Source organism: Macaca fascicularis, chromosome 10 (genome assembly GCF_037993035.2).
Source record: "Macaca fascicularis isolate 582-1 chromosome 10, T2T-MFA8v1.1".
Classification (NCBI taxonomy): Eukaryota; Metazoa; Chordata; class Mammalia; order Primates; family Cercopithecidae; genus Macaca; species Macaca fascicularis.
The window spans coordinates 73,840,285-73,864,586 of NC_088384.1; the positions used below are offsets into that span (position 1 = coordinate 73,840,285).

Consider the following 24,302-nt stretch of genomic DNA (forward strand, 5'->3'; position numbering starts at 1 on the left):
ATGAAACCCGTCTGTACTAAAAAATACAAAAATTAGCTGGGTATGGTGGTGCAAGCCTGTAATCCCAGCTACTTGGGGGGCTGAGACAGGAGAATCGCTTGAACTTGGGAGGCGGAGGTTGCAGGGAGCTGAGATCTCACTATTGCACTCCAGTGTGGGTGAGACTGAGACTCCGTGTCAAAACAAAACAAAAATTATCTGAGCATGATGGCTGACACCTGTAATCCCAGCTACTTGGGGAGGCTGAGGCAGGAGAATTGCTTGAACCTGGGAGGCTGAGGTTGCAGTGAGCCAAACATGCCACTGCACTCCACCCTGGGAGACAGAGCAAGACTCTGTCTCAAAAAAAAGATAAGAAATGGGAATTTGAATTAGAACTTATTTGCTTCTTTAGCTTACTGTAATTATTTGAATTTACAGTTTGGACATGAGAAAGGAATTATTATATTTCACTTGTCCCCCTAAACTTCACCCCACCCCCAGACAAATAGGCGGTTGAGTTTACTGGTTAAGTGTGGACTTTCGATCCAGGTAAACCTCTATTCTAATCCCACCTCCCCACTTACCACGCCCCTTACTTTGAACAAGTTGCTTAACATCTTTCAGCTCCACTTTCTACTTCTGTAAAATGGGGATAACCAGCTACCTTACAAACTTGTAGAAGATTCAATGTCAAAATGCCTTTAAATTACATATTATAGCCCTTAGTAATAATAGCTAGAGCTAGTGTTAATTAAGCACTTGCTGTGTTCAGCAAGTATGTTAATTCACATGATCCTGTGACAATATGAGGTAGATATTTTCATTATTCTTATTGTATAGAAGAGGAAACTATGGTCCAGAGAAGATTAATAATAATATCATTTATATGACCTTATTTTACTGCATAATAACTTTAATAAAATTTTAATACAGTTTTACTACCAAAAAGAAATAAGATTTTAAAAATTTGTTTTTAAAGGCTTGCTTAAGCTTGCCATATTTTATCCAAACAAGTGGATAACAGATGGACAACCTCTAATTCTTTTATCTTACCTATCACTGTCTTAGCCCAGTGAATTTCAGAAGGTTAAGAAGGAAGACAGTTTTAGGTCTTGAGACTAAGGAAGAGTATCATAAAGGGAATTTTCTTAAAGGGAAGGAACAAAGGGTAAGTGTAAATGTTCTTTTCTAGAAAGATGACCTTCCCTGGCTTTCTAAGAGGTGTCCTTGGGACCTTATTTACTATTTTTTGAGTGCAGGCTCCTGGTCATGTTAATTGTGGGAAATGTAAAAGATGATGATGATGGGCAGTTCAGAGTTTTCAATGAAGGAAGAATGGGTCCTTCCATTGATTTCTTGTGTTCTCTGAGACTTTGGCTGATCCAGCCCTTGCTTTAGGGAGTACCAGTTGAATAGTTATCCCACAGGTCTGCTAGTTTATTTATAAATTCATATTCTAAATCACTTCTGAAGGGCTTTCAGTTGCCACACTGACCCTGAGCCAGCATGTATTTTAGAAGCATGGTGTTTTCAGAGGCAGTAAACAGATTTCCCACTGTCTACCATATTGAGAGTATCTTGCTCAGTTCTTGGTTCTACTTTTAAGAGGGGTATTTCAGTAACATCTGGAGACAGCAACTGTGGGTCACATGAACATGGGAGACTTCATCTCTGGTTATCCTGGACACTGACTTATTTCTCTAGGAGGGTAATTATGAGAGAGTGGTGGGTTTGTGCACAGTTTGGGAACAGCTCACAAATTTGGGTTTCTTTGGGTTAGAAAAGAGAACTAGAATAGCTGTTTTTAAAAAATTAGAGGACTTTCTGGGGAGGTTACAATACTTCCAGAGATCAGAGCCAGGACTAGTGGTTGGAAGTTGTGATACAGCAGATATTTGTTACCAGTGGAAAGTGTCCGAAAATGGAATGTGTTCCCACATGGGGTAGTGAGGTTCTCAGTGTCAGAAGTGCCTCAGATGTTTCATGGAGATTCCTGCTCTGGGTAGAATATTGGAGCTAATGATTTCTAAGATCCTTGTAAAAAATAACAGAATATCATAGAAAGCTGAAGTCTGCTCACCATCCCCAGTCTTAGCCTATTCCCCAGTCCTCAGAATGAACTCCTAGGAAATATCAGTACTGCTTTATGGGAGTATCTTTTTCCTCCATCAATGGCAGGGAATACTGAATGTTGTAGTTTGCTTTTTTTTTCAATTCAACAATATGTTTGGGAGATCTTTCTGTATTTGTTCTTAAAGATTTTTTAAAAAGCTTAATTCTTTTATTTTTAACCTTTGCAATGAATTCCACATACTGCCATGCCAGGGTTTATTTAGCCATTTCCTTACTGATTGACATTTAGGTTGTTTCAAGTTTCTTATTCTTATCAACCATGTAGTAATGAACTGTTGAGCGTGCCTCCTTGTATTTTTCTATGATAGCTAGCTAGCTAGTTTTTTTTTTTTTTTTTTTTTTTTTTAAATTTTAATTTCTACTTCTTACTATGGAGTGGAAAAGTTGTTAGTTGTGATTTCCCTCCCAAAGTCAGAAAAGTCATTGTGGATATCGAAGAGAAGTAGCATTATTAAAACAAAATAGGAATGATCGTCCTAATCTTTTATAAAACCATAGTAGCTTATTGTGTTCCTGATGGTTTCAGATGTATAAATCTGCTCTACCACCTAACAAAGTGATGAGCTTGAACAAAAGAAAGGAGGCTTTTTTGCCTCCTTTCTTTTCATCTGGCTGACTCTAGCACAATGGTGAGTGTATATTGGACCCTTTGATACAGGACTGTTTGTACTTCCTCTTGTGCCAGTTCGACACAGACATGGAAAAGGCCCTCTTGAAGCAGGATTTCCTAGAGCATGGCAGGAGGACCAGCTGCATCCCAGTACCCCATGACCCTGGTTAACAGTACTGATTCCCAGGTCTTCCCAGACACTCAATCAGAATTCCCAGGAATCAGGGTTCTTATCAGTCAGCTCCCCCAGTAATCTGACACACACCTAGTTTGAAAACTACTATTTTAAGCCAACCACATTGGTTTTAAGGGGCCAGAAGAACAACTAGCTGACAAATTACAAAAGGGAGAAGTTTTTCAGGGAAGGAAAAAATTACTGCTGATGACACTAAGAAACTTTCTTTTGCTATTTTCTGAAAGTTTTTAGATGAATGGAATATCTGAAAACATAGTTTTGATAATATTAAAAGCATCGTGCGGGTGGGTCATATACAACATCTGGTATTATCACCTAGTTGTTTTATATCATTATTAAACCAGGCTTTATTAGATGGGTATGATTTCTGTTGAAAACTAATAATTACATATGATATTTCTGAAATATTATATCTATTTTCTTTTTTCCCCAGGCTGCTCTTTATGGATGTGGCTGCTGGGCTGAAAATACTGGAGCTCATAACCCCTACTCCACAGCTGTGAGTACCTCAGGTATTTGCTGCTTTCATAACCATTTCTCATAACTTCAACCTTGTCAACCATTTAATGATTAAAAGCAATATTTATAGGTAAACATAGAGCATGTGCTATGACAGTGTATGGATGTGGGAAAGATCTTCAGTATTTGGGAGGTTTTAAGGGTTGTTTAGTATCACAGTGTAAATACTATACTTTGCTAACATTTTCTTTTCTTTTCTTTTTCTTTTTTTTTTTTTTTTTTTGAGTCAGAGTCTTACTCTGTCCCCAGGCTGGAGCAGTGGTGTGATCTTGGCTCACTACAACTTCTGCCTCCCGGGTTAAAGTGATTCTCAGCCTTCCAAGTAGTTGGGATCGTAGGTGTGCACCACCACACCCAGCTAATTTTTTGTATTTTTAGTAGAGATAGGGTTTTGCCATGTTGGCCAGGGTGGTCTTGAACTCTTGACCTCTAGTGATCCGCCCTCCTTGGCCTCCCAAAGTGATTGGATTACAGGCGTAAGCCACTGCGCCCGGCCCACTAATATTTTCAGTACAACTCTGTAGTTAACTATGGTTAATTATATTTTTATAGATATTTTTTCTAATGATCCATGATGCTGCCAAGTTTAGACAACAAAAGACATAAAAGTAGCAGGTCATTTCAAAAATTAACAGATAATCTCTTGGGTAAAATGTTGATGTAAAACTTACAAGGTGCATTTCCAAATATATAGTTTATGACATTCAGTTCTTGAATGACGCTTTCATTGTAATACAGGTCCTCTTTTTATATCTGTATTGTAAAGGCATTATTTAGTACAAAGTGTGTGTGTGTGTGTGTGTGTGTGTGTGTGCAGGAGATGGGGAACACGAGAGTTTTAATAGGCAGAATGGTTGTTGTCTATTTCCATACTTTAATCATACCTGTGCCAGATGTACATAAAGCCTTTTCTCATTATGTGGTGATACCTCTGGTTGACAAAATATTGATTGATTCCTGTTTCATGTTATCCCTCAAGTTACAGTCCTATTCCTTTCTCTCTAACAGTCTCAGGCTTCATTGGGAGAGTGGACAAATACGGCTTCTTTTCCTACCTTTCTGTCTCCAATTTCTTATCACAATGGTCTCTGCCCCACTACACCAACAAAGCACCCAGTCCAGTAGCCCTCTTATCCTGCTTTCTGCCTACTCTTTCTGCGATCTCTGGTGCAGGTGACTTTTCTTTTTGCATGTAGCATAGATCCTGGAACCCTCTTGGTTTGTCTGCCTCTCTGACCTGTTCCATCTTGGCCTTCTTCACAGATTCTTACTCCTCTGTCCTCCCATTGCCAACAGCCCCAGGGTTGGGTCTTTGGTGAATTCTGTGCTTTCTCCTGCATTTCTTGTTATTTCTGCTGTTCTCATGATTTCATCTTGTCTCTCTCGGGATTGGCTTCCATGTCTGTATCTACTTTGGACTTTTGAGGTGCAGTGAGTCCTTTCTGACTTCCTGGTGGACATGTTCCTATAGGTGCTATGTATACATATCAGACTCATCAGGTTCAACAGAACATTTCGTTCTTCATCCACACCCTGTGCCACCTTTCTCCTGTGTCCTCTATCTCTTTTATTGCTCTTATTCTCCTATCCTTTGCTCAGAGTTGAAATCTTGGCACCATTCTCATATTTGTGGTTTCTTTCTGTTTCTTCTTTCCTGACTCTGTTCTTTCAGACTCATGTTCCTATGCCTGCTTATCTTAGCAGCATCCTGACCTAGCTCCATTTCTTGCATCAGTGGAAAAACGTGGTTGTGAGCTATTGGCCTATCAGGAGAAGTCTAAAGATGAATTAAGATTGAATCGAATCCATACTACTTTAATGGTCAAAAAATTGTTTTTAGTCATTTTTGAAGAAATGAGCATAATGTAATAATATGAGTTAATTTTTAAATTTAATTTAATATTCATGGCACATGAAAACCTTGATGCATAATGTTTACAAATTAGGCTGTGAACATAATTTAGTATGGCCCTGTGTCTATGGAAAATTGTAGTATTTGAACAAACCAAAGACAAATTCATCGTTTCATTTGGATTTTCCCAAAGAAATCTCAGTTGGAATCATGTATTATGAGAGTTTTGTTTTTGGTCAATATGTTGTTCAGTGAGATAGGTTATTGTTTAGACATTACTTTCATATCTAGATGTTAGGAGAATTGGATTCTATTCTAAACTGAAATCCTGAGAGCCTGCCTGCTTGTGTCAATTTGGAAAAGAGATTTCCAAGTCCACCACTCCCCTACTCTTATTTTAAAGTAGGTGATGTGCAAGTTGGAATAAGAACATACTCCATGGATTTGATTCTATTAAGTAGAATGCAAAGAATGGGTAGGTAAAGTTAAAATTGTAAAATTAGTTTTTTCTCTATTCCTTTTGAATATTTCCTCCTTTGCCTATCCTGTGTCAGTTGAAGATAGTTTCATATGACTAAAGATACCTTTAGCTTTCCAGTTCATGACATCCAGTGTAGCTTTTTAACTTAGATACCCAGCTTGTCATGTTATACGCTTCCCAAGCTAAAAGACTAACCTTCATCAGCCCACAGAACCTGGGGATAATAGACTGAATCTCCAGTCCCTCCTGTCCATTGGAGTTTGTGTGATTGCTTCACTCTTGTTTCTCATGGGGCTGTTGCTAAGAAGTGGACAATGGAAACACATGGCAGAGTTGGGTGATCAAGTCAGAAGAAAGGTGGAGCACTGGATTTTGCAACTGTTTGGCCAAAATAGAGAAGACTTGTGCCTTAGGCTGCTGCAGAAAATCCATTTTAGGTTTATATATATTAGAAGGTGGTAATTGAAAGGCGGAGAAAAGATAGTTAGTTATGGTTAGGATAGGGCTCTCCCAAGGCCAGATGGGTGATTTGGTCATTAGCCTGAGGGATAAACTCTAGCATCTTGTTCTCATCACTGGGTGGGGAGAAATGAGTAAGGACTGGAGGAGAGGGGGTGGAGTAGCAGGAGCTGACCTTTCAAACTCTGACTAATGTTCTGGCATCATAGGAATTTGCCTAGCTAGGGATAGAGTAGAGCAGACACAGGGGTTCCTGTCCAGACTCTTCCAGACCCACTAGCTGTGGAGCCTGGGCAAGGGGTTATTTGTAAAACCAGAATAATATCTACCATTACTCTAAGGGGTAAGTAAGTTGACATACACAAGGCTTTTAGTGCATTTCTTTTCCCAGAGTAGGGGCTCAATACTTACTGTATTCCACTGAATCTGAGTCATCATTCTTTATCAGATACACCATTATTTTTATACCACTAAGGAAACAAAAGACTGTCAATTAAAGTATAACACACTGCCTTGTCATCACTTAATGCATGGTGGTTGCTTTACAGGAAAATATAGAATTAGGAATGTTCCACCAGTGAGAAGTATTTGCTTCACTGATAACAAAGTCATGCCTCATTGCCATTTCCATACCTTTCTATGTGTACAATTATTTTTAATTTGAATTCTATATCATACTGTAATCCTTCTGAACACATTTTGAACAACAGTTTAACTCAACACATGTAGTTCCAACATGGCACATAACTGAAGGGTCAACACTTGCAAACTGCTTGCATCTAGAGGCAGTGGCAGCTCTGTCACCACTGCAGCCTGGAGGATAACATGGGAGGATGCATCAGTTATAACACACCTCCTGAATCCAGAAGTTTAAAAATGTGAAAAAAGTATATTTTAGAATTGATAAATTATAGTAAAAGCTTTTCTTATTCTCAGCTTTTTCTTGAAAATAAATAATTTGTTTCAGACTCTATCGAGGCAGTAAGATAAACTCTTAAGGAAAGGAGGGCTGTGGGTATATTTGTGTCTCCTGAGTGCCTGACACACAGCCTTGTACAGGGTGAGTACCCAGTATACAAATAAAAATTAAATGTATGTGTGGGTCCTTCCTCTGAGAAGAATGCTTACTTTTTCAAACAGATTATTCACCATGGACTTTCTTTAAATAGGATTTTAAAATATGATTCAATTTGCCAAATTTGGATTCACACATAATTTTTCAGTAACACAGCAAATGCATAATGTAAGATATATCTGGGATCTGTCTCTGGCTGTGGAAAGGAGGAGCAGATTGAAGATTAGAAGATCAGAAGGAGGGGAAAAATGCAAGAGATTAAGTTTATGCTTTGGTTTACCTTAACATTGCTTTTCTGTTACTTGTCCATACAGTTCTTTTTTCTTTCCTTTTTTTTTTTTCTTTTTCTTTAAAAAAAAAAAAGCCAAAAACCTCCTTTGCCTATCCTGTGTCAGTTACAGGAAAAAAAAAAAAAAACCCTCTGTCGCCTAGGCTGGAGTGAATGGGCTCAAGTGATCCTCCTGCCTCAGCCTTCCAAGTAGGTAGGACTACAGGTGCACACCATCACACCTGGCTAATTTTTAATTTTTTTGTAGAGACAGGGTCTTGCTGTGTTGCCCGGGCTGGTCTTGAACTCCTGGGCTCAAGTGATCCTCCCACCTTGGCCTCAAAAAGTGCTGGAAACAGTGAGTACAGGGGCACTGATGGCAATTGACTAAGATCAGAAGATGTAGGTGTCATTCCCCTCCTTAAAGTGTTCTGGCATGAAGAAAGACCTGCTACTTTGTTTCTGCTGTGAGGCCAAAGGATTTCTGATTTTCTCAGTTCTTTGCTTTTCAAGGTCTTCGCTCTGGGCATTTCTAGAAACCTGAGGGCCGAGAAGGCTGTGGTCAGGACTTGCCAGGAGTAGCTTCAAAAGTAGATGGAATTAAAAAAATACAAAAATTGAGAACAGCCTTATGCCTCAATATTTCTGAGCTAGTGATTAGTTTCTTCCTCAGGGGCTAGGAGAATATGCCATTCCTTTTTGATTTCTTAACTTAATGAACAGCCAGAGGTCTTCCTCTGCCCCTCTGTGGGAGATTGTCTATGGGACTGTGTTAGAAAACTCGTGCCCGGGGACCTGTGTCAGGAGGGCACAAGACAGCCTTCTCTGTGAGAGGGGAGTTATGTGACAGCAGAAGCCGATAGGAGACCACTGCTGAGATATTTACAGATGCCATGTGGCCATTGCTGTTTAAGGATGTGTGGAAGGCAGGCAGGAATCCATGCCTCAGCTTCTATTTAGCAGCAGTCATTCTTGCACTGTGTGTGTCACAGGCACTCTTGGTGAATACAAGGCCTATTCTACTGAGGACTCAGTGCAGGTCACCTAGGGTTCCAGTCTTCCTTCTAGCCCTCTCCCCGTTTCTTAGCAACCCTTCAAGGTGAAACCTCAAGGAATTTTCTATACTCAAGGTTTATTATTTTCTTTAGTTCTCTCCTCTCACTCACTTTTATTCTACTTCAGTCAGACTTCTCTACCACTCCATCAGTCTGTTCTTGTCAAGATTAACAGTTACCTCTAAAGTCATGTGATTATCTTTATAAGCAGCTTTTGACATGGTTGCTCAAGTAACTTGCTCCTCCTGTAAATACTGTCCTTAATAGATTTCCAGGGACCACACTCTCCTGTTTGTCCTGCCACCTCACTGGCTGCTCCTTCTCAGCCTCCTTTGTTAATAGTCCTCATCTCTTTGACCTCTCAGTGTTGGAGTGCCTCAGTGCCTGGTCCTTGAACCTCTTCTCCCTTTCTTTGTATGCCTGCTCCCTTTGTGTCTCATCCAGTCTGATGGCTAAGTACCACTTATGAGCTAATGATGCCCACAGTTTTATCTCCAGCCTGGGCCTCTCTCCAGAAATGAGTTATAATTCAAGTGCTTGGTAAAATCTCCACTTGTATGTATAACAGACATCTATTTAGCATGTCCGAATATGAACTCTTGCCTAACCCTAAACCTGTTCTCTTGAAATATTTTCCCCACAGCAGAGTCAATTCCAGTGGCTCAAGTCAAAATTTTGGGTTCATCCTTGACCCTGTTTTCTATCTCAGTCACATCCAATTCAACAACAAACTTTGTCTGCTCTCCTCCCTGAATATATTTAAAACCTGACCACTTCTCAGCACGTTAATGGCCACCAACAATTCTGTGGTGCCATCATCTCTAATCTGGATCATTGCTAGCCTCCTAGCTGGTTTCTTGCTTTTTGCCCCTTTACCCCTTTATTTGGTTCTCAACCCTGGAGCTGGTGTTCAAACCGAACTCAAATGATGTCATACCTGTATTTTGAACTGTTCAGCTACTTCCCTTCTTAATAAATGGGAAAGCCAAAGTCCTTATGAAGGGTCTATAAGGCCTTGTTGGAGATACTTCTCAGCTTCCCCTCAGAAGCTCTTGCTTTTCTTCCCTTGCTCACACAATTCCAGCTATGTTGGCTGCCTTGCAGTACTTCACACATGCCATGCACACTCCCGCCTTAGGGCCTTTGTCAAGCTGCTGCTTCTCCTTTAGCTCTCCACCCTCAGTGTCTTAAGCCCCCACCCTCATCTCATCAGGCCTTTATTCAAATAAGTCACCTCGATGAGCTCTTCCCCAGCCATCCTATATGAACATGGAGTTCTTCCTTCAGCCAACATTTCCCGTCTCCCTTTCATGTTTTGTTTTTTTCCCATAGCAAGTATCATTATCTAATATTTTATATCTTTAAACAATTTTCTTTTAAAAAATTGGTTTTATTTTCTAATTTGAGTTGTCCTTTATTTTTCTTTCTTTTAATTTCAACTTTTACTATAGATTCATGGGTACATATGCAGGTTTATTACATGAGTATATTGCATGATACTGAGTTGCGGTATGATTGATCCCATCACCCAGGTAGTGAGTGTGGTACCCAATAGATAGTTTTTCAACCCTCGTGCCTCTTCTTGCCTCCCTACTCTAGTAGTCCTCATTGTCTATTGTTCCTATCTTTATGTCCATGTGTACCCAATGTTTAGCTGCCACATATAAGTGAGAACATGTGGTATTTGGTTTTCTGTTTCTGCATTAATTTGCTTAGGATAATGGCCTCCAGCTACATCCATGTTGCTGCAAAGGATATGGTTTTTTGTTCTTTTCTATGGCTGCGTAGCGTTCTATGGTATATATGTACCACATTTTATGTATTTAATTCACCATTGATGGGTATCTAAGTTGATTCCAGGTCTTTGCTATAGGGAATAATACTATGATGAACATGTGAGTGCCTGGTCTTTTTGGTAGAACAATTTATTTTCCTTTGTGTATATACCCCGTAATGGGATTGCTGGGTCAAATGGTAGTTCTATTTTTAGTTCTTTGCTATTTTCTTTTTATTTTCTACCCTGCTCTAAACTCCTTAGGGGTGGGGATTTTCATCAGCTTTGTTCATTGATGTGTGAATGTTGCTTATTACCTAGAACTGCTGAATGAGTGTGAATGAATATGAATGACAAACAAATACATTGCGGTGGGGTGAGCCAGTGAAACCCAGATGAGTGAAGGCTGAGAGGAAGGCAGATGAGGGGCTAAGAGTGGTATATTCTGGATAAGAGCAGAGGATGCCTGAAGAAGATGATTGAGTGTGAGGTGTATGGGGTTTAATTTGGGGACTTAGGTGGTGGTGTTGAGACATTTTCTTTGGTATGAAAGGGGGACTCTTGAGTAGGGAGATAATCATACTTTTAGAAGATACATGAAGATAGCTCTTTCTTCTCTGAGAATGTTCTGGCATGGTGAGCAATGATCCAGACACTGAGAAGCAAAACTAGTCAAGGAGTTAAATACATTGCTCTTGGTCCTCCTGGTGACATCCAGAATCTTTAGTCCACTTTGAGTCCTTAATCTGCCTTGTTGGGCAGGCTGCCACTGGCTTCTCAGAAGTTTCTTGTCCTTATGAAAGAATAAACCTTCATAATTTTGTCACACTCAACAAGATTCTTAAAATGCTGAGAACTAGGAGCTGCCACTGGAGCTGAAATAATTTGAGACATAGTATGTGGGGGTGGGAATAATGCCATGGGAAATCTTCTTGTGACTTATGACTTCTAGATGTGAGCCTAGATAAAACCCTAACGTTTGTGAACATTATCATCTTAAAAACACTTGACTCTTTGGACTGTTTGGTTGTTGGGGGTGGGAAAAATAATATTCATTTACAGATAACAGAGTATATAAACTACGAGCACATTTCTAAGAACTGAAGTAATTATCTCGGATGGGAATTCTATTCTGAGTTTGTTGCATACTCTAATTAGGTCACTTCATATCTGATTAACTTTTAATATATTACTTCTTGCTCTTTATATAAGTAAAGTCACTGATGGTGCAAAATTATGTAGAATTCTGAATTATGCCAGACCATTTTCTAAGAAACCAGTTCAGTGTGACGGCAATTGATATATCTTAGAGATTTTAAATGAGTGGATTTTTTCCTTTCATTCAGTGCGACATGTTACGTGTATCTTAGAGATTTTAAATGAGTAGATTTTTTTTCCTGTTTGTGAAATAATGCATGCTCATTGATAGAATTTGGAAAATGAGACCGATAATTTTTGCCATCCTGTGCTAGTCACAATTAATATTTTCGGTGGATTTTTGCTATTAAACAAAAGTGGAAATACTGCTTAGCTTGTATTGTGCTTTGTTCATTTAATATTTTGTAATGAACATTTTAATGTATTATTATTCTTCCAAACATAATTTTAAAGGATATGAAGGATGTCTTTCCATGCATCATGAGTTCAGGTATTTTGCTCCTCAGCAAGATGACTTGTAATTGGCCTCATGCAATAAAGCAGCAGCTGTTTTAGAGGCTCTTATTCTATGATCTAGCCTGGTTATGATAAAAGAGAATTAAAAACATAGTCCTTGTCCTCAAAGGACATGAAAGCTGGGACCTTGGTAGTATAGGAAACTTTCTTGCCAATGTAGAAATATGTTGACATACTGGCTATAGCAAAAGGCTTATTAGCACCGAATGAGGCTCTGCTGCATCCATTTGCCTAGGGAACGTGCACTGTGGTGCTTCCCAAAGGATCACTCGCAGGTGCCTCCGTGTACCTGATGGCTTGACTGGTGTTGCAGCCATCAGTATATCTCCTTTTCTTGCCACCTTTCTCTCCCCAAATCTCACCAAAACCAGTTGTTTTTAATCTTAGCACTACCCATCACTCTCCTACACTCACTGAAATGCCTTCAGCCCCTAACCTCTGGAAGAGCTGAGGACATCCTGGAGGGAAGGTAAGTCTTTCTCTGGAAGAGATTGTAGACCTGAGACATAATGGATAAAGTGATCCCCAAGATGTACTTTTGATGTTTTAATTTCTCAGATTTTTTTGCTAGATACTTACTTTGCATTGCTTTGTTGTTTTGTGAAAGAACAGACTTCTAATTTTAAAACACAAGGTGAAGAAATGGTAAAAACAGAAGCATAAGATCAAGTGATGGGTTAAAATGCCAATCCTGCTATCCTTGATGTAGTTCTCCCTTTGATTGTTCTCACTTGAAAGAATGCGTTTTCCTTCCTATTGTGGAGTACTACCTGCTGTCAGTTGGAGAGGGGATAAGTTGAGCAACCTGTCAAAGACTTTCTAAGCTCCCTTCATATGGTTCACAGAAACAGGGCTGGATTTTCATTTCTTCTTTCATTCAACAGGAGTCTCTTTCATGTTTGAAAATTGAAAACGCGTGTTTTTCAGTGTGGAGCGAGGATGTGTGTGCCCTCTGGCACACCTGTTTCTAATTTCCTGACTTGAAAGCATAACCCATCAAAAGGAGGAGAAAAACAATTTCTTTGTGACATGCTGCTTCGTGGCCCTTACTGGACTCAAGGCCTTCATGGGTTTGCCACCTTGGTTCCCTCTGTAGAAGGTTCTTGTGAGAGGCAGAATTCACTAAATACAACTAGTGCCTTTTATGGCACAGGGCTGTTTTTGGTATTATTTTGTTGTAGTTCTTTTCAGCTCAGGAAATTTACTTGAAATAAGATTTATTTTAAAAAATATATTAAATTTAGCTGAGCAGTATATGTTGGAAGGATATCTGTAAGCTGATCAGTGAGCCGACTGACTGGCTAGGAATAGGGTTTGGTTGAGCATACGAATGTTTAAATTCCATAGTGCTGTTTAACATAAATCAAATAGTTCCAATGGGCTGCTTCATGTTTGTGTGTACTTTAAAGTCATGCCAGCTTAAATGACTGTGAGGTACAATGTGTTGACTTTGAGTTTTGTAAATTGATAATTTGTTGCTGTGAAAGTTGTACATGGTATAACTCATCACTTCCTGAAGGTACTTAGTATGTCTGATACTGGCAAGCTGTCATGAAAAAATTGATGTCCAGGGAATTCTGGGCTTTTGCTTTCAGATGCTTGAAATGTAGATATTTAGTTCTTCTTAAGATTTCCCTGGACATTGTAAGTATAAGGTATATTGATCTTTAAACACATACTTCAGTTTGGGCTCCTGTTTCTCAGCATTCTTTGGGATAATAATCTGAATGGTGTATTCTCGAGTTTTTTTTTGTTTGTTTTGTTTTTGTTTTTTTTAAGTGCATGAATCACCTTGGGGATCTTGTTAAAAGGCAGGCTATGATCCAGTGGGTCTGGAATGAGTCCTGGGATTCTACATTTTCGCAAGCTCCCAGGTAATGCCAGTGCTGCTGGTCCACAGACAGTACTTTAAGCAGCAAGACAACACTTTGATGGGCAAAGTGGTGCTGTGCAACACCCATCACATACAAATTACCAGTTGCTTTCCTCATTGTGTTTTGGTGCATCTAAAGCTAAGATGATCTGGTGCATATTCTTAACTCTTGGGTATCCCTGTGAGCATTAATGAATAGTTTAACAACTGACCATTTGGGCTAGCATGGATGGGGACTACCAAGACAGGCTTATTGTGTTGGAAGAAGTGATGCTTATGTTTTCAGATTCTTATGGAATATACCAATTCCTGTATGTTAGCCAAGGTTCTTGCTGCAAACAGAAGTTAATACAGCAAACTGCTAACTTGAAAAGGTGCTGATAGAGGGGTTAGAAAGGCATAGTGCTGAATCAAATGTATTTATTTTAACTAGCTCTGTTCACGATGGCTGGTTAATTTGGGAAAAAAGATTTATTGATGAATCATGGAGAGAAAGTGGGAACATGTAAATGTAGAATGCAGAGAGTTTGCATTTTTATTCACTTGTTATTGAATATATGTCATGGTTCTCATTAGTGAATTGCAGCATGATCCAGCCCACAGTATAAAATGCCATGATTAAAGGTACCTTACATTTTTATTTTCAGAATATTTTGTTCATATCATGAAAAGTACACTTATTTGTATGTTGTATTTTTCTTTTAGCTTTGATAAAAAAAGAATTGAAAAAAATACTGACTAGTAGAAAGAATGGATAGTCGTTTAAAAAAATCTGAGTTGGATATTGAAGAAATAGAGACTTCAACTAAAATTCTACAATGGTATTTTAGGTCTGCCTGTACCTACATTGAATTGAAGAGCAAGTACACTTAGGGGCACATTGAGGTGAGGGATTTATGGGCTTTGGAATCAGACTTCAGCTTGAATCCTAATGGAAGGAGCAGATTGGAAGGATTGTGCCCATCCATCCCAGGATCGGGACACCTTTCCTTATGGAGGAGAAACACACGCTATGCCAATTCTCATGGATGTTCTCACTTTGCACCATTGAATTTCCTATTAGTTAGGACGCTCTTATGGCTGTGTTTAATAATGCTGAGGAGTTCTGGTTTCTCCATTTCTCTCTCTCTATCCCAGCCCTAGAAGATTTTACTGGTTCTTCAAAATTTCCTTGTAAATTATATATGTTGTAACCTATCATAATTTCATAATTATCACTGTTTACTAATATTGATGATAGAATAATTAATAGGCTCCCTATTGAAATCTGCTAAGATGATATAGTGATGTGTTCTCAGAAATATAAAAGAATATTTACTTCAGTATAGCTAAGATAGCTCATAAAATTCATGTCAGAGGATAATAAGGATTTGAATATTTGCTGCACATTTGTTTCACCTGAATTCTTTCTTGTCCTTAAAATTTAGATTTGCCTGTGTTCTACCTGTTCTGCGTTCCTTCTCATGCAAAAGTAAATTTTGTGGGATATGGAAATATAATATTCTCAAGTTAAAGATTTTTTGTCTTTGTTTTACATATCCTCCTTTGTCTGACTCATCTTACCTGTTTTGATTTTATTCTTCATCTCAGTAGCAGGTCTTTCTTTGTAGCTTTTCATATCAGAATTATAACATTTGTATCTGGAATAAGCATAAGCAATGTAGTCCTGGACTTTCCTCAGAACCACCTTTGCAAGTTCAACGCTGCCTGTGCCATCAAGTTTTCAGCAACTCGCTATGGGAATTGCACAGGTTTGTCTTATTAATCTACAAGTCCAGGCAACTCTTATTATTTAATAGGAAGGCCTAGGATTCACTTTATTTTTTCTCTCTGCTATAATTGCAATATAAACAACTTAGCACAATTTCTTGAGGAGGAGTGCATGTTTCTCTTTTGCTCTCGTTTATAATCCCTTCCCTCCGTATCCATGTGGTGAAGCCTGAGATGAGCTCAAATATCGTCTTTTCTGCAGCCATTCTCCCTCCCTCTCTCCCCACTTCTTACTCTCTCTTCTGTCTGTCTCCCTACCTCCCTCCCTCTTTTCTTTCTTCCCATGCCCAGCTTCAAAGATTTACTCCCTCCAAGATCAGTGGTGCCATGATGTGGAACTTATACTACTCGTGGTGGTTCTTCTCCCCAAAGCCTAGGAGGTCCTTGAGGACGAGACTATTGGCTTAAAGATATAGTAGCTACTCAATAAACATCAGTTGAATTGAATTCAGGAACCTTTACCTTTTTTGAAGCACTGTCGAACAGATTGTGCTTGGCAAAACGACTGACTTGTTCCACATTGGTAAACTGGAACTAGTGTTCCCGTTTGTTTAGGAACTTCAAGTATTCATGGTAGAGGCTTTGTTCTGTGAAGTGAAGGGTAATTTAAGTTTGGATTGGTGTGGTTTTGATAAAATCTATTACCGTTTTCCCTTCCTGTAGTGATTAGGGTGCTTTGGGTTGCAGTTAACAGAAATTACTACACAAATTGGGTTCAATAATAAGAAAATACATGATTTTATGTAAGAGAAAGTTCAGAGGTGGGAAGACTCCAGGGTTAATTGGTTCAGGGGCTCCATTGATGACATCAAGGACCTAGTTCTCCACGTCTCTTGCTTGCTCCATTGCCATCATTGTTGGCTTCTTTCTTGGGCTGATAACCCAATGGCCGCTGCATTACCACAAAACTCATCACAAAAAGATCTCCAGAGGGATTTTTAAAAAACAGTCTTTTTTTAGCTTTTTTTCCTCCTAGGAATGAGGAACACTTTCTTGAGAAGCTCCCCAGCTGACTTCTCAATCGATGTTTTGTTGATTGGCTAATGTCGTATGCTTATTTCTGGATCAATCACTGACAGAGGAAAATGGGATTATGCATGAACCAGTGATGGTACACGGCATGCCTATGGGTTATGTATATGACTGTGGGTGGGTGGAAAGCAGAAGGAGATCAAATTTCATTCTGGAAAGGAGAAGGGAGTAAATGTGTAGGTGGTAGCCACTGGTATCCTACTAAACTTGACACTTGCCATCATTTTGTGATCAGTAATAAGGGTGAACCAAAAACTAAAAAAGATAATAATAAGGATGATAACAGTAGTTAGCATCTGTTGAGCATGTGCCATGCTCAGATACTGTGCTGAGTACTTTTTACATAATGATTCTCATTTTCAAATAGATTTGTAGTTCAGAGATGTCAAACAGTGCCTGAATGCCCAAGGAATATAATATGTCTTCACTCAATGAAGCTGGAATAATTTGAGAAGGAAGAAGAAAGGCTAAATTTAAATTTAATTAGCTATTTTTATTCTTACTAGAAAAGTTATAGATTAGGTATTTAGAAAGTTAAAAAAAACCATGTAGTTGTCATTTAAATCTGTTCTTACCAAAGCCATGCATCCTTTATTTTTGGCTAACAGAGAGCTGGCCATAGAAAATGGATGTTTTTGTTTTGAAAAATCGAATACAGTAGATAAAAAAAAATGCCACCACAAAGTTTGTTTATATCTTCATTTCAGTTAAATTGAGTAGAAGAAATGGAATCTGGCCTTTTTCATGTTGTTTATTTTCTGCTTTGCTTCTTGGTTCTGGGGGCAAGATTCCTAGTTGTGTTTGAATTTGTTTTCCTCTCAAGTATCATTTGCAAAATTAGTGTGGAAATTAATAAACTGTTTCTATTCAATAAGTGTTGTAATTGTCCTAATATGACATAATATAATGCTGTTTCATTAGCATAATAAAATTCAATATATGCTCATTTAGCCTCATTCTACTGTTTTTTTTTAGTCTAGAAAAGAAGGAAGGTGCTTTGCATAAGTAACCAGTATAATCTTTATTTATTAACTTTCATTTTAGGTTCAGGGGGACATGTACAGGTTTGTTATATAGGTAAATTGCAGGGGTTTGGTGTGCAGATTATTTCATCACCCAGGTAATAAGCATAGAACCCAGTAGGTAGTTTTTTGACCAGGAAGGTGAAAGATCTCTACAACAAGAATTACAAGACCAGGCGTGGTGGCTCACACCTGTAATCCCAGCACTTTGGGAGGCCAAGGCAGGTGGATCACGAGGTCAGGAGTTCGAGACCAGCCTGTCCAATATGGTGAAACCCTGTCTCTACTAAAAAGTACAAAAATTAGCCAGGCGTGATGGCGCGCGCCTGTAGTCTCAGCTACTCAGGAGGCTGAGGCAGGAGAATTGCTTGAACTTAGGAAGGCGGAAGTTGCAGTGAGCCGAGATCATGCCATTGCACTCCAGCCTGGTGACAGAGTAAGACTCTTGTCTCAAAAACAAAACAAAACAAACAAACAAAAAAGCATTACAAAACACTGCTCAAAGAAATCAGAGATGACACAAACAAATGGAAAAACGTGAGATGATTGCCACAATGAAGCTAATTAACATAATCCATCAACTCACATAGTTACTTTTTTTGGTGTGGTGAGAATAAAGATCTACTCTCTTAGCGAAGTTCAATTCTATAATACATTATTATTAACTGTAGTCACAATGCCATATATTAGTCCTCCAGAATTTATTCATCGTACAACTATAAGTTCATACCCTGGGACCTTATCTCCTCATTTCCTCACCCTGGTAACCACTCTTCTGTTCTCTGTTTCTGTAAGCTTGACTTTAGATTTTTATATAAAAGTGAGGTCATGCCGGGCGCGGTGGCTCACGCCTGTAATCCCAGCACTTTGGGAGGCCGAGGCGGGCGGATCACAAGGTCAGGAGATCGAGACCACGGTGAAACCCCGTCTCTACTAAAAAATACAAAAAATTAGCCGGGCGCGGTTGTGGGCGCCTGTAGTCCCAGCTACTCGGGAGGCTGAGGCAGGAGAATGGCGTGAACCCGGGAGGCGGAGCTTGCAGTGAGCCGAGATGGCGCCACTGCACTCCAGCCTGGGCGACAGAGCGAGACTCCGTCTCAAAAAAAAAAAAAAAAAAAAAAAAAAAAGTGAGGTCATGCAATAGTTGTCTTTTTTTGTTTGACTTATTTCATTTAGCATGATATCCTCTAAGTTCATCCATGTTGTAACAAATGACAGGATTTTCTTGGTTTTAAAGGCTAAATTACACACACACACACACACACACACACACACACTTTCTTCATTCATTCATTCATTCATTCATTGATAGACACTTAGATAGTTTCCATGTCTTGGCTATTGTGAGTAATGCTGCAGTGAACATGGGAGTGCAATTGTCTGTTTGAGGTACTGATTTCATTTCCTTTGCATATACAACCAGAAGTGGGATTGCTCGATTATATGGTAGTTCTGTTTTTAACTTTTTGAGGAACCTCCATGCTGTTTTCCAGAATGGCTGTAGTAATTTATAATTCCACCAACAGTGTACAAGGGTTCCCTTTTCTCCACATCCTTGTCAACACATATTATTTTTTGATGTTTTGATAGTAGCCATCCTAAGAGGTGTGAGGGAATACCTCATTGTGGTTTTGATTTACAGTTCCCTGGTAGTGGTGTTGAACAACTTTTCATATAACTACTTATTCTCTATTTGTGTATCTTCTTTGGGAGAATGTCCTATTCATGTCCTTTGCCCGTTATAAAAAATAAAGTTATTTGCTTTTTTTGCAAGTGTATTATATAAGGTCCTTATATATTTTGGATATTAATCTCTTATTGGCTACAGATTGAGTATCCTTTATCTGAAATGCTGGGGACCAGAAGTTTTTTGAATTTTGGAGTTTTTCAGATTTTGGAATAATTGCAGAATACATACCAGTTGAGCATCCCTAATCTGAAAATTGGAAATCTGAAATGCCCAGTGAGCATTTCCTTTGAGTATCATGTTGGGACTCAGAAAGTTTCAAATTTTGGAGCATTTCAGCTTTTAGATTTTTGCGTTAGGTATGCTCAACTCATATTTTGTTTGCAAATATTTTTTTCCCGTTCAGTGGATTGCTTTTCATTTTGTTGATTGTCTCCTTTGCTATGCAGAAACCTTTCAGTTTGATGTAGTCCTACTTGCTTATTTTTGCTTTTGTTGCCTGTGCTTTTGTTGTCATATCCAAAAAAAAAAAAAAAATCATTTCCGAGACCTTTGTCGTGGAGCTTATTCCCTATGTTTTCTTCTAGGAGTTTTACTTCTTTAGTTTTACTCTTCCAGGAGTCTAGGTATTATGTTTAAATCTTTAAGCTATTTTGAGTTGATTTTTGTGTACGGTATAAGGATCCAGTTTTATTTTTTGCATGTATTCAGTTTTTTCAACCTGATTTTTGAAGAGAACATCCCTTCTCCATGGTGTGTTTTATTGCCTTTGTCAAAGATTAGTTGACTGCATATGTATGGGTTTATTTCTAGGCTTCCTATTCTGTTCCATTCATCTGTGTTTCTGTTTTTATGCCAGTGCCACACTATTTTGGTTACTATAGCTTTGTAATATAATTTGAAGTTAGGTCACATGATGCTTCCACCCTTGTTTTTCTTGCACAAGATTGCATTAGCTAATTAGGATGTTTTGTGGTTCTATATGAATTTTAGGATTGTTCTTTCTATCTCTGTGAAAAATGTCATTGAAATTTTGATAAGGATTACATTCAATCTGTGGATCACTTGGGTAATATGGACGTTTTGACAATATTCTTTCAATCAATGAACACAGAACACAGGTATCTGCACTTTTTTTCTTCAGTTTCTTTATTATTTTATACCTTTTATTTGTTTTTTTTTTTCTTTTTTTTTTTTTTCTTTTGAGATAGGGTCTCATTGTGTCACCCAGGCTAGAGTACAGTTGCAGAATCATGGCTCATTGGAATCACCTCCTGGGCTCAAGTGAGCCTCCCTCCTCAGCCTTCTGAGTAGGTGGGACTACAGATATGTGGCACCATGCCCGGATATTATTTTATTTTTTGTAGAGATGAGGTCTTGCTGTGTTGCCAGGCTGGTCTCAAACTCCTGGACTCAAGTGATCCTCATGCTTTGGCCTCCCAAAATGCTGGGATTATAGGAATGAGCCACTGGTTCCAGCCCAATATTTTGTAGTTTGGAGTGTACAGGTCTTTTATCTCCTTAGTTAAATTTATATCTAAATATTTTATTCTTTTTGATGCTATTATAAATGGGATTTTTTTCTTAATATCTTTTTGGATGTTTTATTGTTAGCGTATAGGAATGCAACTGATTTTTATATGTTGATTTTGTGTCCTGCAACTGTACTGAATTTGTTTATTTTAATAGTTTTTTGATGAAGTATTTACAGTTTTCTATATATAAGATTTTGGCATCTGCCAATAGTAACAGTTTTACTTCTCCCTTTCTGATTTGAATGCCTTTTTGTTTAGACAAACAAAAATGGAAACACAATGTACCAAAATTCTCTGTCTTTTTTTTTTTTTTTTTTTTGCCTAATTTCTCTGGCTAAGACTTGCAGTACTGTGTTGAAAAGAAGCAATGAGAGTGGGCATCCTTATCTTGTTCCTGATGGTAGAGGAAAAGCTTTCGACTTTTGACCATTGAAGTTGAGGCCTTTATTGTTTTGAGGTGCATTCTGTACCTAATTTGTTGAGAATTTCTTTTTTTAATCATGAAAGTGTGTTGAATTTTCTCAAGTGCTTTTTCTGTCTCTATTGAATGATCATATGGTTTTTGTCCTTCATTCTATTAATGTGGTGTGTCCCATCTATAAATTTGCATATGGGAGCCATCCTTACCTTCCGGAGACAAATCTCACTTGGTCATGGTGAATGAACATTTTAATGTGCTATTGAATTCAGTTTGCTAGTATTTTATTGAGAATTTTTGCATCTGTGTCATCAGGGATATTGGACAGTAATTTTCTTTTCTTACAATGCCTTTGCCTAGTTTTGGTATGAAGACAATGCTGCTTTTGTAAAATGAGTTTGGAAATATTCCCTCTTACTTGATTTTTTGAAAGAGTTGAGAAAGATTGTTATTAGTTCTTTAAACATTTGATAGAACTTAGTAACAAAGCTGCCAGGTTCTGGGCTTTTCTTGGATGAGAGATTCTGGATTACTCATTCAATTTCCTTGCTTCTTATTGGTCTGTTGAGATTTTCTTTTTCTTCATGATTCAATGTTGGTAGATTGTATGTTTCTAGGAATTTACACATTTCTACTAGGTTATATAATTTGTTGGCATATAATTGTTCATGGTAGTGTCTTATAATCTTTTGGATTTCTGTGGTATCAGTTGTAATGTGTCTTTTTTCATTTATGATTTTATTTTAGTCTTTTTTCTTTTATTCTTAGTCTAGCTAAACATTTGTCAATTTTGTTTCTCTTTTCTAAAAACAGCTCTTAGTTTTGTTGATCTTTTTTATTGGTTATCTAGTCTTGATTTTATTTATTTCTGCTCTGATCTTTGTTATTTCCTTCCTTCTACTAACTTTGGCTTTAGTTTGTTTTTCTTTTTCTGGTGTATTGAAGTATAAAATTAGGTTGGTTGTTTGAGGTCTTTCTTTCTTCATGTAGATGTTTATTGCTGTTAATTTCCCTTTTAGAACTGCTTTTTCTGTACCCATACATTTTGTTATGTTGTGTTTCCATTTTTGTTTGTCTCAGATATTTTAAAATTTCCCTTTTAATTGCTTCCTTGACTCATTGTTTCTTTCAGAGTGTGTTAATTTCCATACTTTTGCAAATTTTCTAGTTTTCCTCCTATTATTTCTAGTTTCATTCTATTGTGGTTGGAAAAGATTTGGTGTGATTTCAGTGTTCTTAAATTTGTTAAGAGTGTTTTTGTGGCCTGGCACTCCTGGAAAGTATCCTGTGTGCACTTGAGACGTATGTATATTTGGCTGCTGTTGGATGGAATATTCTGTATGTGTTAGGTCCATTAGATCTAACATATAGTTCAAATTTAATATTTCCTTATTAGTTTTCTGTTTGCGTAATCTATCCATTGTTGAAAGTGGGATATTGAAGTTCTCTATTATTTTATTGTTATCTATCCTCTTCAGATCTGTTAATATTTGTTTAGGTATTCTGACGATGGGTACATATGTATTTACAGTTGTTACATCCTTTTGGTGAATTAATCACTTTATCATTCTGTAATGACCTGCTTCATCTCTTGTTACACTTTTTGACTTGAAGTCTATTTTGTTTTACAGTAAATATAGCTACCCCTGCTGTCTTTTGGTTTTCGTTTAGATCTTTTTTCATACCTTCGTTTTTAATCTATGTGTGTCCTTAAAGCTTTAGTGAGTGTATATAGCATATAGTTGGGTCTGTATGCCACTGTTTGCCTTTTTATTGTAGAATTTAATATATTTATATTCAATGTAATTATTGATAGTAGGGATGTACTATTGCCGTTCTGTTATTTTCTGGGTGTTTTGTAGATCCTTTGTTCTTCTTTTCTTTCTTTCTTTGTGATTTGATGATTTTCTGTAATGTGCTCTTTTGCTTTGTAGTTACTATGAAACATACATAAAAATCTTATAGTTATGAAAATCTATTTTAAGCTAACAACTAACTTTGATTAGATATAAAAACTCTACAGTTTTATCCCCCCATCCATTTTATGTTTTTGATACCACAATTTATGTCTTTTTATATTGTGTATCTGTTAACAAATTATTGTAGCTATAGTTATTTTTAAATATTTTTGTTTTTTAACCATTATACTAGAGTTATGTCTTTTATATACCATCAATTCAGTATGAAAGTATTCTAAACTTGACTATGTTGTTTCCTTCACCAATAAGTTTTATACCTTGATATGTTTTCATGTTACTAAATAGCATCCTTTCATTTCAGCTAGTAGAACTCCCTTTAGCATTTCTTGTAAAACAAGTTTAATGGTGGTGAACTCCTTCAAGTTTGTTTTTCTGGGAAAGCCTTTATTTCTCCTTTTCTGAAGGACAGCTTTGCCAGGTAAAATATTCTTGGTTGGCAGGATTTTGTTTGTTTTTGTTTTTAATTCTGTCACTTGAAATACATTATCCTACTCTCTCCTGGCCTGCAAGGTTTCTACTGAGAAATCTGTTGATACCTTTGGGAATTTTCTTGTATGTGATGAGCCTCTCTTGCTGCTTTAAAATTTTCTCCCTTTGTGTTTGGTTTTTGATGGTTTGATTTTAATGTATCTTGATGAAGTATGTTTTCGGTGGAAGCTGTTTAGAGACATTTGAGCTTCATGTATTTGGATGCCTATATCTCTCCCCAGATTTGAGTAGTTTTTAACTCTTATAAAAAAGCTATGTGTCTTTCTTTCTCTTTCTCTTCTCCTGTTCGAACTTCCATAATGCTAGATGGTACTCCATAAATCCTATAGGCTTTATTTCTTTTCATTCTTTTTTCTCCTCTGATGGAATATTTTTAAATGACCTGTCTTTGAGTTCACAGATTCTTTCAAGTCTTTATC

General features: G+C 37.7%; 1 protein-coding gene across 43 annotated transcripts in view; it reads left to right on the top strand.

Annotated features, from left to right (window-relative positions):
• The window catches only part of TASP1 (taspase 1), a 443,904-nt gene that overhangs the window by 120,148 nt on the left and 299,454 nt on the right, over positions 1–24,302 (top strand). For 30 of the 43 annotated variants that reach the window (XR_012419138.1, XR_012419127.1, XR_012419140.1 and 27 more), the window contains one exon: positions 3,355–3,433. Coding sequence is in view for 23 of the 43 variants with exons in the window: in XM_065522748.2 (XP_065378820.1) it covers positions 3,355–3,433 (79 nt within the window). In the remaining 20 variants the exon portion in view is untranslated. The remainder of the gene's footprint in view (positions 1–3,354; positions 3,434–24,302) is intronic. The other 13 variants (XR_012419142.1, XR_012419143.1, XR_012419139.1 and 10 more) reach the window with 1 other exon arrangement.